Below are 18483 nucleotides of genomic sequence, written 5' to 3' on the forward strand. Positions count from 1 at the left end.
CCTGTGCTGGCCTGCTGCCTGGCTGCATGAGCACCTGTGCAAGCACAAAGGAGGGGCATTGCTGTTTGGCTGAGAGTGGGCTGGGATCTTGGCGGCCTTTGTTCACATTGACCTAAGCACTCATCATTAATGTAACACCAGGATCTGGCTGTGAAGTGTTCTGCAGGCTTGGTGCTGTAATAGTGTGATTTTAGAGCTTTTGATTGGTGACAACATGAGCAGAACAAATCTGTGCAAAATAGAGATGAACAGAAATCAAAGTAGAAACACCCTGATTCTTTTCTTTTTAGAACCAGGTGCTTCCTAATTTAATTTTAGGTGAGCTAGGTCTATGTTACTGTCTGAACCACTGAGAAGCAGACACCAGTAGAAATTCTGTGTGGTGAAGGCAATGGAGTAGTTGGTTTTGGAACAACATGCATGAATTTTAACAATTTGAGGACAATGAACCCTTGCAGTTTGACTTGTTTACTCTGTTCCAAAACATCTCTGAAGACATAAAATTGTTAGTAGCTCTAAGTAAAGCCACATTTAGAAAGTAATAGATGATGATATTGAGATCAGTTAGATTCCTTGAGTTTTAATCCTCTAAGATGTGAGCTGACAATTTGCCATTTCTTCAGAGCTCTGGGTCAACTTTACATTGTCCTGAGGTGACAAGTCATAATACCAGTGCTGAATGTGCTGGAGTAGTGGTTCTGTGCCATCAAGATGCACAAACATTAGAGACGAGGTGCTGTGCAGGACCTAAGTTCTGAAGCTAACAACAAACTGCCAGACCTTTGGGGTTTTTTTTGTTTGTTTGTTTGTTTTTCAGGTTGGGTTTGTGCCAGCTCTGCTGGTGACAGGGGGAAGGGAGCTGGTGGCAGATAGATAGTACAAAAGGGCCAAGAAAGGAAAGCGATAGAGATGGGAGAAGACACAAGAAGGCAGAGATAATATGTGAAGAGAAGGACTTGATGGAAGGAGGACTCAACTGAGAAGTTTCCAGACCACCACTTTAGATTTTATGATACTGATGATATGAGGAAAATTTACAATTGTCCTATTGTTACATGAAATTTAAAGACATTTCTGTTCTTTAAGTAATTTTTCTTGTAGGTATGGAAGGTGTCTCTGTTTAAGTAATTGTCTCTTGGACTACTAGGAAATGTTTTGTTCCAGCTGAAAGGTCACTGACATAATGAAACCTCTTGAGCACGTTCCAGTGTGCAGTATGTATAAAGAGATGGTTATTTTGGCACATTTTGGGCAGAAGATTATGGCCACTAAGCTTCAGTACAGCTCTAGTTATGCTTCTGTTTCAGTTCTTAAATATTCCTCTATCAAATTTTACTGAAATAAAACTTACTGAATCTTTACATAATGTAAACTATACACTGGTAGCATTTTATTAGAATTAGGGCAAATCACAAATCTGCAGTTCAAGTGATGTGGATGGTAGCACTCTTCAACACTATGTTGACTGATTTGTTAAATATGGTGGCTTGGGAATTCTGTTTTTCTGTCATTCTGTTGTTCTGGGCTGTGTGTGGACTGTGGAATTAAGAGTTGACTACTGATTTGTAGCTGTGATCTTCCATTTGCCCATATTAGATACCCTTTGTGGCCTTTTAGATCAGACTTCCAAAAGGTAACTTCTGTGTTCCATTTGTCAGGTTTCTAATATGTACATAAAAACCCCATACAAACGCTTGCACCGTAGGGAGTGGCGCGAGGGAGCGGGCTTACAGGCTGCCTTTCTGCGGAGCAGTGCCTAGGTGCTAGAGGAGAACTGAAATGGAAATTGTCTTACCTAGTGATTCTTCATGGGGAAGAGTTCCAGAGTAGCTCTCCTCTTGTGAAATTTGGAAATCTTCAGGGTAAAGCTACCACATGGCATGTTTTAATTCTGATGTTGTATGTAGTGAAGCAGCAGTTCTGAAAAGTAATACAAGCATGTTTTCTTGGGCTGGTGGTTGGGTAGAAATCCTTGTGAGATGAGCTATGCTGCCTGCAGCTCAGAATATCTGTGTGAGAGAATAAATGTGTTAGGTGACTCCTAGAAAGCAGGGCTGCAGTCTAAGGGATCTGGAAAGAAGGCACGGTGCTGAATGCAGTGATCTGAACTGTGCTTCAGCTTGTAATGGAGAATGTTTAGAGAGGAGTGGTTTTTAGGAATCGAGTAGGTAAAAGTAGTTATATGTGAATCAGTAATGATTTTATAAAGTTTAAAAGGTTGGGGAGTTCTGGCGTTTGGTTTCAGGGAGGCCACTGTAAAGCACCAGTGTAGTTTCTGAAGTTGAAAGATGAGGGACAAAAAAAGGAAGAAAGGTGCTATAATATTAGAAAAGGGGATGTTGACAGCACTTGGGTCAGTCCTACTGTTCTCCAGGATGATGGGCAAGATGGAGAGAAAAAAAAAAAAAAAAAGAGATGGGGGAATTTAAAGGGCAATGGAATAATTGCAGCTTTTAATGTGGAAACTTGCTCCCTTTTTTCTTAAAACTATGTCTTTACTTTACAGCAAGCAAGGGCAGAGCAGGAAGAGGAATTCATCAGTAATACTCTATTTAAGAAGATTCAAGCTCTGCAGAAAGAAAAAGAAACACTTGCGGTAAACTATGAAAAGGAAGAGGAATTTCTCACTAATGAGCTCTCAAGAAAACTGATGCAGGTAATTGTTGCTTTTACTGATGTTTCGCCCAGGAGCCTCAGGACCAACTGGTGGTTGAACTTTTTTGGTAGTGTGATTGAAGTCAGAGGGATGTGAACAGGTTGTAGCTGTTGTAAAGCTGACACTTGATACAAGCTAAGTACAAGAAGCGTAGTCAGTAATTGTTTTTGAATATGTTGCTTTAAAGTTTGCATCTGCAAACTCATAGTGTTGAGAACCTGAAAATTTGTATAGAGATGCAAAGAAATGGATGTAGCTTAAAGTAAACATTAACTGTCTTATGGAAGAGAGTTACTGATTAATTTTAAATGTTAGTAAGGCAGATGTTTTTTTTCTGGAGTATTTGATATTTAACATGAGTCCTGAAGTATTAAACTTTGTATACAAGAATGTGCAGTGATACTTGAAGGAGGCTCTATATGTAACTATCCATACTTTAACAAAGGAGTTGCTTCTCTTGAATTAAAACACTTAAATCAGTCAGGTCCTAAAAGTAAAACGCTGAAGAAGATACTGGGACAACTTATGGCAGAGAAACTTCTTTTCTTTATCCAAGTTGCTAATTTTTGGAAAATGGGTAAGTATTTCTTGGAAGTATTTTATTTGCTTCTGATAGACTGGCCTAAATACCTGTTTTTGGCCTCTGTAGGAGACAGGGTAGTAAGCTAGGTGAATGTTTGGTGTGACCCACTGTGGCTTTTTTCATAATATTGCTTAGAAGCTTTGTATTGAAAAATGAGTCAATTTTGAAGAACATAATTTGTACGTTGTAAGCATTTCTTATGTTCTGCAGCTGGAAACTTAAGGCATGTTTAGCCCTGCAGTTAGGAAATACACTGTTTGGAAACAACATTAGAGGTAATTCCATCTAATGCTTTGGTTGCTGAAAATTGGGACTTCTATGACTTTGTCTATTTGATGCCACATAGTAAGTTAAGTATCAAGCTAAAACATCCTTGATCTGATATTACTACTTCCCCTTGCTATTCTTGAAGACTGACAAGAATGTTTCTGAATAAGATGTACATTTGCTTTCAAAGTCATACATTTTTATGAAAAATAGAGAAGCAGTTGACAGTAAAATAGGGGTATTGTGTGTTCTTTTCTAACTGAAGTAAGATGTAGATCTAGAAAAAGCTTTCCACTGAAGTCTCTTCGAGTAAAGGGAGAAATGGTATGTTGAGCAATGTTGTTTAATTGAAAGGGCTATGTAGAAATCGGCTACAGGTTACCCAGGCCCGTACTATACATTGTGTAGAGCAAAGTAAGACTTACTTTAAAAGTAAAAGTGTGAGTTACACTTGATTTTGCTGAAGGGTTTTGAATTCATATAATAACTTTGCACACAAATTTGTACTGCACAAGTTCTGCAGCAACTGAATTGCTATATCTAGTAATTGCTTAGCCTTTTTCTTAGAATTCAACTGAAGTTGTTTTAAGGCTGTATCTTTAACAGTTCTTAAATTATTAATATACAAAACACATTTCACACATTACAAAGAGAAATGCAAGCTTCTTGTCAACCTAAAACTACAATTAATTTTTATTATTTTCTGCTATGGACATTCAGAAAGTATCCTTTGACTGTTGCCCCAAATTAAGGAAAAAGGTAACGGTCTACTGTTCTCAAAATGGTCAAGGGAGTGCCTCGTTGTAATGTATGAAATAATGCGTGGGCGTTATGCTGTTTATCCACTGGAAACCCTTAAAGGGTGTAACTTCATTCTCACTAGTGAGAGAGAGATTCAGAGAAGCACATATATCTGAAACAGAGTGCGGGCATAAAACTGGTGAAGTTACACTCGCCTTTTGTACAACATCCAGAGAAAATCTTCAGCCTTCAGAAAATCATCCCGTAAATATTATCCAGCTTTCAGTAGGCAAGCTGCAGGTTTCTGCTGAAAGAAAGTAGCTACATATCCATAGCTACAATAATAGGGAGGTAAAATTCTGACCACCACCTGCTTTTAAACAGTGACCTACAGTAAGCCTGCTGTGACACACAGTAAGCCTACAGCCTCACGCTTCATTTCATATGGCCTTCCTGTAAGCCTCATTCAGCATTTGATAAACGTGGTCATGTCAACCAGGAGGTTTTAAAAGGTGACAGTTCTTAAATGCACCTGTGTTCCAAATTGTTAGTCCTAAAACTGTGTAATTTCTATCAGCATCGTTAGGTAGCAGTTTTTGAAAGTAAATTGTCTTCTGTCTAAATAGTAACCCAGCTTACTTGAAAAAGAGAATGGCTGTCAACACCCTGTCGATGTTGGTAGTGGTTTACCTGTGAAGGGTTGATGGCACGGGGTATCTTGCTTACAGGTTCACCTTTTAGCTGAAGTGCACAGAGGAGGAGATGATAAGGGATATATCAAAGCTCTAGTGCAACGTGTATTTCAAGCTGTGTCAGAGGAATCTGCCTGGTCATCAGGTTTTGTAGTCCATAGAGCTGGATGACTTTTCATACCTTTACAGTGGCTCAAGACTTGAAGTATAGGTGGAGGACTTGTTTTTTTGTTTTGAAGTAAACAGTTTAATATTCAAACTGTTACTCTGTGTGTATGCTGAATGCAGATCTCATTTCATGGCTTGATCATGTCTTTGATGTGATAAACTTCTGTAAAATGCAAAAAAAGTGTGTTAATATATTCGCCTAAACAATAGTAACAGGCTCAGCAGCTTATTAATTATACAAAGGAAATTATCCTTCCCCTAAAGAGCTTACCTGTAGAATTAGGAAGCATTTGAATATTACAGTATGTTTCCATGAAAATAATTTTCTGTCTCTGTGGTGATGATGGATTTAGTAAGTTGATATTAGAATACTAGTGAGTTGCAGGCAATTGTCTTAAGTAGCAAAGAACTAAAAATAATATTGCCATTGATTTTTGTTTTATGAAAGCTTATCTGTTGTTCAGAAGTTTTGATTATTCAGTTATGAATCCTGGAAATTACACCCATGTAGATTGCCAGATAAAAAATCTGAGAAGAGAAACTACTGATGTTACAAATAAACTTGATTTGTGGAAAAAAGGGCATTATTAGCACGCATCATGTAGTCAGCTTAGTATTTATTACATCTTTTCTTGTTTGGGATACACTTCCCACTACACAGTGCTGTATTCCTGACTAATGTTTTTCAGACACAGAAAGTTAAGATAATTACAATTTACTTTTCTGAATTTCTCAAGATTTGTCAGTGCTAATGCTTACCGTTACCTACTAGAGTGTAGCAGTTCTGTCTCTGTTAAGACTAATGAGACAGTTATAAGGCTAATAATGAATTGATAAATGCCCACTTCCATTTTTGGTATCTTTGCTCTGGAGAGAAAGAACAATTTCTAGCTAAATTAGATGCCGACTTTTGATGATGACTTAACCAGAAACACAGTAGTCTCCAGTGGAAGTGTTAACATTAATTGGTTGCTCCACTGTTCTTTGCTATTTGGGGTTAAACTCTTAATCTCTGTGTTTGTTTGCCAGGCAACATTGATCTGACCTGAAACTCGACTTTCAAAATCTATGCTGTCAGGCATTGTGCCTCAAATGGCTTCCTGCTTTTTGTGTGACTAAGGAGGCAGAAAAAAAAAAGGCTATGAATCTGTTTTGCCTAAGACTGCCCTTTGGAACAGGAGGGGTGTACTTGTAGTAAACTGAATCTGATTTGTACTCTTAATTTTTTGAGTATTTACTAGTCTGTGACAGTGTCAAAATTACTGCCATATTATTCAGTTGAAAGCGACCTAGCAGAGGGACTTTTTTCATAGTGCTTGTGTGTTGTTTGCTTTGTCAAACCTTTGTTTGTCACAATTGTAGGGGCTTACGCATGCATCCAGAGCTGTGTCTGGAATGAGCTCCCAGAATGTTAAAACATTTTAAATGCGAAAGCTGTCTGCCAGAGCACGTGCTGCAACACTCCTCACTAACAGCCTAAGTAGAATTTCCCAGTTCAGGATGATGTACATTACTATTATAAAACACAGAATTACATCAGGTTTTCAGTATTGTAAGAAATTAATTTTGAAACATTTTAAAATATGCCAGACAGATTCTAAACATACACAGTAGCAAATAAAAGAAGGCATTTTCACTGAAAATATTCACAGAATAATATTGTCTTCCTGTTGCCAGGCTTTCTGGTGCCCTACCATTGCTTGACAATACCTGTTTATAACTGTGTGGAATTAGCTTTTACTGCCTCTACCAATAAATAAGTGTACACATTTACTAGTTAAATTTCCTTTGTTTAGCATAATTTTTAATTTTCTAGGCTGAATGCTGCGGAGATGAAGGAGCATATGCATCTCAACAGAAGTTTTGGAGTAAACAAAAGCTTTTCGTCACATACTTTCCTGATAAAGTTCTTATAAGCCTTATAAACATTCAGCATATTTTCCCTGTGTACTTACTCTAATTATATTTTTGTCTACCTGACTAAGCCTCTGGCAAGTTTGGAACAATGTTTTTGTAGAATTCTCGATCCTTAGTCATTATAGAATGGTACTAATATTTTGCAGAGTATTTGCAGTGTTTTAATGCAGAATGTGTTCTTGCAGCTGTGGACATGAACTTGTTGAGTTACTGTTTTGAAATTTAAAGTAATAAATCTTGAAAATTTATCTGTTATGAAACAAGGCTGCTCAAAAGAGTAATTAATTTGTAATATTGCTTGAACTTACAAAGCAAATTATTCTTTAGAGTGTGGAACAGTCCTTTTCAAAGTCAAATACGGATTTTTTTTCAGTACCCTGATATCTTTTGCAAGTGCATATCGGTCTGAGTATCTGTCCTTGAAAGTAAAATGTTACAACATGATAATGGCATAATGTGTCGTCACGCAGATTAAGTAATTAGAGAGGCTATACAGAACTGTTTCTCATGCAAGTCTGATTATTGACAGTTCTTTCAAGAATTATAGGTCTGTAAACAGAAGCTATTAACCTTCCTGTTCTCCAAAATACAATGCATCAGCTCAAGGATGCAAATGTGATTGTGCAGAATAAACAGTCAACTCATCTATCATTTGATGAACATCTGGACATAAAGAGGAGGCAAACTGCTGATACAAATTTGTTAATAAATAGGACTTTCAGGATGCAGCAAAGGAGGAATTGGACAACTTTTGAGGGCTGAAGTACTAAAAATAGACTGTTCAGTACAATATGCAAGGTCATAGTCTGGGGGGATAAATTGAGTGTTGGTTTTTTAAAGGGGAGCTTCGTCTATTAGCTCTGTTATTTCATAAAAAACACTTTCCACTGTCCCAGAATAAGCCAGTACAGTAAGGAAGTAAGGTAAATGTGGTCCTACATTGTATCAGGAATTTTTTTTCTGTAGAGAGAGAAGGATATTACTGTAGTTGTATAGAACTTACCTGAACTAATGCATGTGCTCTTTCTGCTGCTAAGCTTTGTATTTGATAGCAGTGTTCTCACTTTAAAGTATTAGCTGTCTCTCACACCAAACCCCTCTTGTGTAGCTTAAAATTCCCCCAATATCTCTCCTACAATTTGCATATATAAGACATTGTCATCGAGGTGACACGTTCTGTCACATTTTTTTCTTCTCTTTAGCTGGCAGCTATAGGTATATCTGTAAACAGTTGTTACTATAATTGCATATAATTAAAAAGTTTGAATATACTCTCTTACTTTACTAAGTAAAATAAACACTATCTGCTGGTGTTTTACCAGTGGATATTTTCTCATTGTTAGCAATTCTGTTTTTCAGTGTCAGGGTTTCAGCATTATCTGGTTTTCATCATCAAAGCTAATAAGAGGGAAAAATTATTTTACCCAATTTTGAGTGACAGACAGCATTAATAGGTATTTTGGGGTGTGTTATTAGTATTTTTGTCCTGCTTTGACTAATGAAGCCAAAAGGGTGAAGGGAGAGTAGCACAATAAAGTAGCTTCATCAGAATGTCCGAGAGGGCTTTCACATTATAATCCCTTTTAGCACTTGAGGGGAAAGTATTTCTGGGTTTCTTCTTATTCCTAGTCACTTTGCTTTCTGGTGTATTTGTATTAAAAACAGAATAGAAAATATTCCTGTAGTAGATCTCTCCTGGCTTCACTCTATCTTTCTGATCAGCTAGAACAGTCCCTTGGCTGCAGTATGTTTACACTCCCAAGGTAGTGTTCAGTAGATCCTGCACAGCAGCTACAGATTTAACAAGTAAGCCTGTCAGTTCCTGTGTGGTGGAAATTCCAACAAGCTTTAAAAGGAATGATTTGACAAGCAAGATTGTGCTGTTGTTTTGAATAATACGGTAGTTGCATTTACATGAGAAATGCAAGAGCAAGAAACAAGTGTTTGTTGTTCAGTTGGTTTGAGATCTGCCTGGCTCACTGGACTGTCTGCAAATGCTAGCAGTCCCCAACAACACGCGTTCTGTTAGCAGCACCTGGCTTTAGCCTGAGTAATAGATTCTGGCTCTGTGCCTTTTCACACAGTTTAATTTGCTAACTAAATATTAGCTGATTACAGCAATCGGCTTTGGTCTCAACTTTTAGGTGAAAAAAACCCACCATCTAGCTTTTTTTAATGAAGCAAAATGAAAATTGATGTAAGTGCAGAAAGTACCTTGAGCTAGGTGGTAATCTGCGCACTGTCTGCTCCTTGGGCTCTTTGACTGTTTCCAGTCTTAACCTGTAGCTGCTGTATGGGGGTCGGGAAGGAAAGGAGAGGCCCTTACAGAGTTGTAAGACTAAATAATGTCCTTTTCATGTTAAACCTGGTTTTTTCCAGCCAGGCTTAACTCCAGTACTGAAGTAAGAAACTTCTAATTTTTGATTATCAAACAACACAAACAGTATTTTGATTTAAAAGTGTGAATATAAATTTTTCTCCTAATGAAAATCTCACTTAGCAGCCCTGCATATTCTCACACAGGAAATAAAATGGCTTTATTTCCAACTAGATGGTTTAACAAAATTTCCTAACCATTGGATCAAGAACTGCCATGGTAGTCTCAGTGATTATCATGTTGGAGTCCAGGTGGCTTCCTCAAGTGCATAGGAATTTCCATGAGCATCAGGGGTTTTGGAAAATGTACTGTAATTTAGTAAGTGAAAGGATTGAATCTCATTTATTTTTTTAATTACTATTCTGATGTTTATTTTAATTTGTGAAAAATAAAATCCCAAAGTTGATAACCCCTGAAAACACACTTAAACTGCAAACTTATCCCATATGTATATTGCCAAGTAGTTATTGTCTGCCTAGTGCTCTCTCCACGTAAGGCTTTCTGCTCTGAATTCTGCCCAAGTGCCCTTCACAGACCATTTTGTCTGTAAATAGCAGCAAAAGGAACTGAATTAATGAACTAGCAATTTTAGCTTCTTTTAAAATCAAAGTATTTTTCTTCACTGTGTATATCCAGCAACCTTGACTTGTGTCTATGACTGTGAGGTGCGTCTCCATTTCCTCAGATTTTCCTCACACATTTAGACACTGTGATCTTAGGTATTGTTATGTGATAGCCAGAAGAACTGTCATAGAAAATAAGCAGGTGGAAAAAAGTGCCTGCAATTTTTAGATGATGGCCAGAGCATGGTGTAATTACACCGCTGTCTTTTGGTGATGTTTGCTTTTCCCTAAGTCAAATTCACATGTTCCTACTGTGGTGCCAGTCACACGCTGTTTTATCCACAGGAAGGCTTGGATCCCTGTCTCGGAGAGATTCCATTGTGATTTTGACTTTAATGTTAAAAGTGACTCCTACTCCAAGCCATGACTTATGGTAAAAAGTGCGGACATTTTTTGTTTCCACCTGCTTGAGAGGTTTGAGAGTAAAGATTTTTTTCCATTGGAAATATTAACTGAAAAAAGTTTCCTTTGTGTGTTAAGAAAATTTATAACATTTGTTTGAAATAACCAGTGGTTTTATGTCATCAAAATCTTAAATTCTTGCTAGCATAGGAATAGAAATCTGGTTTTTTCACTGTCTTGTTGCACAGCAATTTCAGTATTATGACTTAAGTCATGATTTTAAACTTTCAACTGCCTGGGAGAAGGAAGTGCGAAGACCTGCATTTTATGCTTTGGGTGGTCTTTAGATGATGCATTTGGATAGAATTGATGCTTTTGTGAACATTATGATAGATTTTTGACTTTTGAAATGTCTATAATTATTTTGTAGGCTATATATAATGTATCTATTTTTATGTGACTTTAAAACGCTGCTTTTTGAAGGGCTTTTGGGAGGGTTGTGCATTTTGAAGTCTTTTGCCAAGAATTATCAGTAGAGAATTTAATGTGCAGTAAGAATAAACATGTGTAAATAAACATGTGAAAGGTGTATAGTGTTTCATACTTTTATTTGTGTGTTTAAAATACTTCCATATCTCCTAAATTTTTAGCTGCAGCATGAGAAAGCTGAACTGGAGCAGCATTTAGAGCAGGAACAGGAATTTCAAGTGAACAAGCTGATGAAGAAGATTAAAAAACTGGAAAATGATACAATTTCGAAGCAGCTCACCCTGGAGCAGGTAACTCCTAGCTTTCAGAATTATAGGACTGTAAAACAAGGGATTCTGAAAAAAAACAACAAAAAAACAACCAAAACTTGTTTTGTATTAGATTTGACTTAATTTTTCAAGTATGTAAGAAACTGGGCGATGTCAAGAATATAGAAAAAAAGTCAGTTTGACTTTCAAAGCAATAAATCATTAACATAATTTATTATGAGAAACTTTGATTAATATTTTTTCATGGTCATTATAACTTTTAGTACCCTTACTGCAGGCTGTCATGTCTGCTGGACAGCTGTAAGTTTTGCAAATGCAACTTTTTTGTAAGTAATGCTTCTTGTTGCTGTTAATCAGCTTCCACTCTCATGCTGCTAGTGAGAAAAAAAAACAGTGGTTAAGCACAACAGTAAACAATATGTATGTGGTCTAGTTGTGCTCTAGGTCACCTTTTTGTGGCAGCGTGGATAGTCACAGGACTCAAACTGAGAGATACCAGCTGTGTGTATACTTAAAAAGATTTGAGATTTAATTACATCCAACTCCCTTTCTCCCTAGACAGTTACAAGGATTGCAGAGGTAAAACAACACTTGTTTTAGCCATGTTTCTACTGGAAGTGTAGACAGTGGGATTGCTCTTATGTCTAATACTGGGCACGTGCATCAAAGCATCTCAGTGGCATTAGTAGGAGTCCTTTTGACTTAAAAGGTGAACTGATGAAACATATAGACTTGTAAAAGAACTTTGTTTTTTCTGGCCTGCGAAAGTCCAGTAATTTCCGTGGTGTAAATATAGTACATTATTTTTTACTGTTCTCATTGATGTGGATTTGCTGCTGGTAATCTGAATTTCTACCAGTTTTGTATGATTCTCCTCTTTCTGTTGACATTGTGGATAAATTAAGTAATGGCTATCTTAATGATAAAATGTTTTTTCTGGATTCTTATGCTAACATTCTATATGGAGAGATCTATGGAACAAATTGAAAAATAGAAAGGTAGGAAGATGAAGTTGCCAGCAAATCCTCAAGCAGCATGGAAATTAGTGTGAGATTGAAATAACTCTCGTAGCCACAAGGTGGTGGTGGTGGCCACTTGATGAAAATGTGAAGTAAGCTTATGTATTTAGCTGGTTTAGACTTTGAAATGTTAGCATGAGCCACAGCTAAAATCTTGATGGTATTTATTTTCATATCATTGTTCTTGGCAGCCAGACTTGTGAAATCATAAAATTTGAGACTTGTTGCTACATCAATGATAGATTGTTCAAAAAGCATGGATGCTCAAAGTTCTTTCTCTCAAATATCTGACCTTGAAAGCTTACTTTGTTTATGAAGATGTTAAATTTGGCTGTCAGTCTTACTTAGCAATTCCATGTGTATTTACGTAAAGCAATATGTACCTTTTTCTCTTTCAGTAAAGTATAGTAAATCTGAAGTTACTCTGAACTTCAACATGCTTTCTTCTCTTACACAAATAAGAATAAAAGCTTATTGTGCTAACTAACCAACTGAAGCAACTGCTTTCGTGGCATGTGCCATACCTAGCAAGAAGTAAACAAGTTGTGAGCAAAGCAATGTTTCCTTTTTTGTACATATAGGGAATTAAGGAAGAGAGATTGCCATATCACTTCAACATAACCTTTGGGAGACCTGTTAAACAGGGCTTGGAAGGAGCAACGCTTTGAATATAATCTAGGGCTACATTACTAGATCTGTCCCTGTAGTCAGTGAGCAGATAGTTACAACACATGTTCACTAAACTTCTATTTTTTTTAAATATGGAACATGAATTATCTATGCTTTATGTCCTTCCTTCTTTGCTTTCTCTCATCTGAGCTGCTTATGCCACAGATGATTCACAGGCAGACAGTTTGCAGCAGTGACAGTTGCATAGAATGTTATTCCTAAATAAAAAATTTAGTTGGATCTTATGTTTCAAATGGGACCTGACTTAATTTTCTCAAGTCAGCTTGAAGTGGCAGAACATTTTTCTGTGAAGGCTAATGGTGAAGAAATTTGCAACATGTGACTGTTTCATTAACTGAATGTCTCAGTTAAAATTAGCAATAATGTTCTGTGTTATAGTTCAGTGGTTTGATAGGAAATAAATAGCTGTCAGTTTTGTCCTGCAGAGGCCAAGTTTGTGTAGTCTTGCCGTTACTCTTTTAAACTGCATTTCTATTTCATACAGTACAGTAAGAAACTAGAATTGATGTAGTTAGGAGATGAGAAATAAGAACTAAAGTACTAATGATAATCTCCTTTGCTTCTTTGAAAGGAGAAGAACCTGAAATGTGTAAAGTCTTCTGGAAAGATGTTCTTGGACAGCAGCAAAGAATTAAAGCTACAAAGGAGGAGGGGCAGATGAGAAGCAGAGAAGCAAAATTTGGGATAGTGGGCTTAGGCAGAAATCATAATTGACTTTCATTTATTTGGTAGATCTCCATTTCAGGAGAGAACAGTTGTGCTTGTTAGTAATTTGGCAAGAAGACTGAAGAAGCAGTAATCCAGGAACACACAGACAATAGATATTTAGCTGCATTTTGAAGTAAAGTAAGTGTATGCGTGAAAGAGAGAAAAGAAACACAATTTTTGGTGAGGAAGGTTAAAAGGGATTTTTCCTTCCTCTGAAGGAAAGGTTAAGGTGCAAAAAATCAAGCAGTAATTCACAGAATGTTTGAGGTTGGAAGTGACCTCTGAAGGTCATGTAGCCCAACCACCCTGCTCGAGCAAGGACTCCTAGAGCACATGAACCAGGATTTTGTCCAGACAGTTTTTTAATATCTTCAGGGATGGATATTCCACAACCTCTCTGGGCAGCCTGTTCCAGTGCTAAGTCACCCTCACAGTAAAGTTCTTCCTTATGTTCAGGTGAACTTTGTTATGCCTGTTGCCTCTCATCCTACTGTTGGGTGCCAGTGAGAAGAGTCTGGCCCTGTCCTCTGGAGACTCTCCCTTTAGATATTTATAAATGTTAATCAGATCCCCTCTGACTCGTCTCTTCTCCCCGCTGAACGTGCCCAGCTCCCTCAGCCCCTCCTCATACGAAAGATGCTCCAGTCCTTTAATCATCTTAGTTGCCCTTCGCTGGACATGCTCCAGGATTTCCATGTCCTTCCTGTGCTGGGGAGCTTTAAATCTTTGTTTCACAACCCAGTTTCTTTGGTGTTTCATCAGAGCATGTCTGTCAGCCTTCAGTGCACAACACAAGGCTTGTTTGTATATTGTTGCTGGTGGTTTGACTTTGCCATTGTGCATGCTCACCCGTATGCAGATTTCCAATTAAAGGACTCCCCTGCCTTGGTGATGGTTGCTATAATACTAAATGTAATCTTAGATTTTTCAAAACCAAGGTTATAAATAACTTACTCTGTCTTCAGATTCCAGTGTGCTCCTCTTTATACCATTAAATGAAATAGATTTATTTTTACCAGTATGTTTCTGTGGGTTTGTTAGATTGGTAACATTTTGTAAAAAAACTATGTCAGAGCAGGTGAGTCTAAACCATGCTGCATTGAAGTGATGCAAACTCCATTGCTGCAGAGGTAGTGATGTGTAGTCAAACCTTTTTCATCATGTATTTATATAGATAGCTATGCAATGTCGTGAAGATCTGGGTGTTGGTAATGTATCTCCTGGGGCTGAGCCGTCGGCCTTTGTACCACCCCAGCTCCTGCTGGTGTGGGGAGCAAAGTGTCAGTCAGGATCCAAATTTTCATCCCTCCTGTGAGGCTGAAGCGTGTTGCTTCCATCTGTGATTCTTCTTACTGTGGACAGTAAATTCAGTTTAAACTTCAGAGATGCATGGAATAGGAGATGTCTTTGAATAGGCTTGTCCTGTCATCAGTGACCACCTGTCCAGGTTTCAAGCTCCTCCTTGTTGGCCAGAGACAGCAAGTTCTGTGAGAAAAATTTCTGTTAAGGAGATGACAACTGTGAAATTCCTGAATCTCTTGATTTTTTCACTGGCTCTGTGACCAGTGTGTTGTGCCTGGTTTTTGTCTCTTCTCCACCTTCTCCTTACTGTTGTAGAGCATCATGTAAAATGGTGGTGTTATAGCAATGATCTTTCCTAATGACAGTTCCTTGCAAAAAATAGATTTCATAATTTTCATTGATTGTTTTCCCTTTCCAGCTAAGACGTGAGAAGATTGACCTTGAAAATACTTTGGAACAAGAACAAGAAGCACTAGTGAATCGTCTCTGGAAGAGGATGGATAAGCTTGAAGCAGAAAAACGGTTTGTCTTGTTGCAGTGTATTTGTTACTGTGGGAGAGATATCATTTAATACTTAATATTCTGGATTAAATGTGTTCATCTCTGTCCCATAAGTGTTGTTTAAATCTGTGAAAACCTGGAAGTTAAAGCAGTTGTAAAGCTCCTTGTTTATATGATGCCACATCCTTGATTGCTTAAAGTAGATGAAACTAAATCGTATAAGAAATGACCTCAGAGAAAGTAACATGGTATTTTAGTGTGTTTGTTATATGAGAAGGTCCCTATCTGCTTAAAGAAAACTTCAGGTTTTTCTCAGTGATGTGCACTCATATCATTGAGACTTCCCACTGGTTCTTCAATAGAAGTTAAGACAGTGAGACTTTTTATTCTTGGGAAAGCTAAGTTTAAAAATATATATTAAAGCAACCCTGTCTTTAACACTATATTATAAGAACTCAGTTTTTGAGGGGGGTAGGGGAGAAGAGATGACTAATACCTTATTTTCTTTAACGCGTTTAAGGACAGTTATGCTAGTGTGACTCTGTGAATCTTGACTGGGGCCTCAGAAAATACCTGAGCCTAGGTGAACTGCAGGTTTTGTAGTTTTATTTTGCAGAGCCCTGCTGTGTGGAAGGTGCTCTGAAGACCTACATGTGATATTTAACAGTGGTAAATCCATAGCAGCATGGGCCTTTGGTAGGACTTTTTTGGATCTTTGATTTAAAGACGCCTTTAAGCCAGACTATTTCTGGTTTAATTTATCGCAGTCTGTGTGCCTTCTTATGAGGAGCTATGGTGCAGTCAGACCATGCTTTAGTACCACTTTGTATGGTATGTGTAAATACTAGACCATCCAAAGAGTTGTGCTTGCATAGTGCTGTCCCTGTTCTTCAGGGCAGAGTTGGATCTGGCCAATCAGCGTGTTTCTGTTGAAGAACAGTTTCATGCTTTCAGACTGAAAAATACTTCATATGTTAACTCCAAAAATAATAATTTAGAACAATTGATATCTACCATATGCTTATTTCATTGTAAGAGAAGTTCATTACTCCTGAATTTACAATCAGTTATTTGAGGTATTTGAAACCTTGACTGGTTTACCAGGAATACCTTTCTGTTTGGAGATTTATTTAATTTTTTTAAAGGAGACTGTTTGACTATGCTTCAGAAAATGTCTGTGAAGTTTTCTCTTTTGATAATGGTGAAAGGCAAAAAAGCTTGTGTTTCACCATAGACATCCTTTACTCATCTTTTCATCTTGAATGCGTTCTTCCTCTAAGAACATAAATGTAAAAACTCGTAAGAGATTAAATTAATTTGTTTAGAAAGGATTTTGTGGAATAAGTAGGGCTTGCATATATAAAACTGAGTTAATTATGTATAGTCCAGAATTTGTTTTTCCTGAACTATATGCAGAAATATTTGGGAGTGCCAATATCTGAGTATTTTAGAAAATCCTTCTACATCTGGACAACAAATTTTACCCTTTTAAAAAATTTTGAGTTAAAAAAGAAAGCATTATAAATCCTCCCAAAATTCTCTTCCCAAAACCAGTAGTTAAAATAAGTCTTATATACCTGTCAGAATCCTTGCAGTGGCTTCTGGAAGATTTAAGGGGTTTTCTTTTCATTAGAGTTGAAGGTAAAGTTTGAACTATTTTTCATACAGAATTTTGCAGGAGAAATTAGACCAGCCAGTATCTGCTCCACCATCACCCAGAGACATATCAATGGAGATAGATTCTCCAGAAAATATGATGAGACATATCAGATTTTTAAAGAATGAAGTGGAGAGGTTAAAGAAACAACTGAGGGCTGCACAGTTACAACGTGAGTAAAAAACTTGTTTTAAATCTTTTTAAGTTTGTGTAATGTGTATATATCCCTTCATGAGTTGGAATTTAAGGTAGAAGTGGGAAAAAATTGGGCAGGTTTGTATTAAAACATTTTCATAAATGTAGTATTACTGCTCACTGATGTATTTATACTGCAGTTTGGGTTCTTTTAGCTTTACTAGAAGAGTGTCTGGATGAATCAACAAATGTTTTTCTAATATTTGGGGCCAGGAAAAAAATGCTTCTATCTTTTTTCATTTTTTTCAGAGACTTAGCAGTGTTTCAACATAAAGATTTTTCAAAACATACTTATGGCCTATTTTAAGAGTTTTGTTATGAATTAAGAATTACTCGAAAGAATTAACAGCTAGCAAAATAAGTTCAGTTGTATGTAAAATTTAACTTCTTAGTGATTGCAGCTACCTTTAATAATTGTTTGTAGCTGTGTTAAACTAATTGTTCAGGCAGCTATTTGACTTCGCAATATGGGAGAACAAGTAATCTTATTTTCTTCTTAGCTATGCAAGATCGCTTTGAAGGTGGACAGAATAAATAGTTGTGTAGAAGTCTGTGTGTTTCCCTTGTGAAAAGTGTCATGGACCCTTGACCAGAAGTGGAAAGCCTGTTTTTTGCCCTGCCTTTCAAGAGAAGAGGTTGCGGCTCTGAGCACATGGTCTCAGCTGTCAAGAAGGTCGCTTGTACCTTCCTGTGATCTTTGCAATGCCAGTCATTCATTCCTTCATGCTAAATCTAAAATTTCTATCCAAGTTTCATCAGTTCTGACTAGTTCCTAGTCAGTAGCATTATATTTCAGTTGATAGGCAAGTAGATATCTAACCATATAGACAGGAGAATTTGAGTGCGTGGGCAAGAGGCAAGATTCTCCCCCTCTAGTGTGCTGTCTTGACAAGCTAACTGGAGTATTTCAACCCATGTTTAGAGACATAGCTTGCCAGAGGCAGTGGCCTTCCTTAAAGACAGAGATGATGGGGGAGTGCTCTTTGCAGGGACCTTGTGCGCAAGTTTGTGGTATTAATGATTCGTGTCAGTTAAAAGAAGATAAGGACTGCTAATCTTTGTACTTGTCAGTTCTGCACTGCAGCCTTCCCTTACTGAACTTCGGAATGAGAGCGAGGCCTTAGATTTAAAGTACTCTTTGTACACGCCTAGCTTAATTAAATTCATTTCAAGTATTCTTTATTACTTTTAAGTGGTTTCTTTTTGAATTACTGTGATTCAGAGTAAAAATCTAGAAGAATTTAAAATAAAATTCTCATTGACAATATGATCTAGGTTTTAAAAGTA

At 37.2% G+C, this 18483-nt stretch overlaps 1 protein-coding gene across 1 annotated transcript in view; it reads left to right on the plus strand.

Annotated features, from left to right (window-relative positions):
• CCDC6 (coiled-coil domain containing 6) overlaps positions 1-18483 on the plus strand; it is a 34875-nt gene that overhangs the window by 2638 nt on the left and 13754 nt on the right. Inside the window, exons 2-5 of the mRNA XM_029085485.1 lie at positions 2507-2656; positions 11017-11145; positions 15262-15365; positions 17013-17173. Of these exons, the coding sequence (XP_028941318.1) occupies positions 2507-2656; positions 11017-11145; positions 15262-15365; positions 17013-17173 (544 nt within the window). The remainder of the gene's footprint in view (positions 1-2506; positions 2657-11016; positions 11146-15261; positions 15366-17012; positions 17174-18483) is intronic.

Source organism: Antrostomus carolinensis, unplaced genomic scaffold (genome assembly GCF_000700745.2).
Source record: "Antrostomus carolinensis isolate BGI_N321 unplaced genomic scaffold, ASM70074v2 scaffold49216, whole genome shotgun sequence".
Lineage (NCBI taxonomy): Eukaryota > Metazoa > Chordata > Aves > Caprimulgiformes > Caprimulgidae > Antrostomus > Antrostomus carolinensis.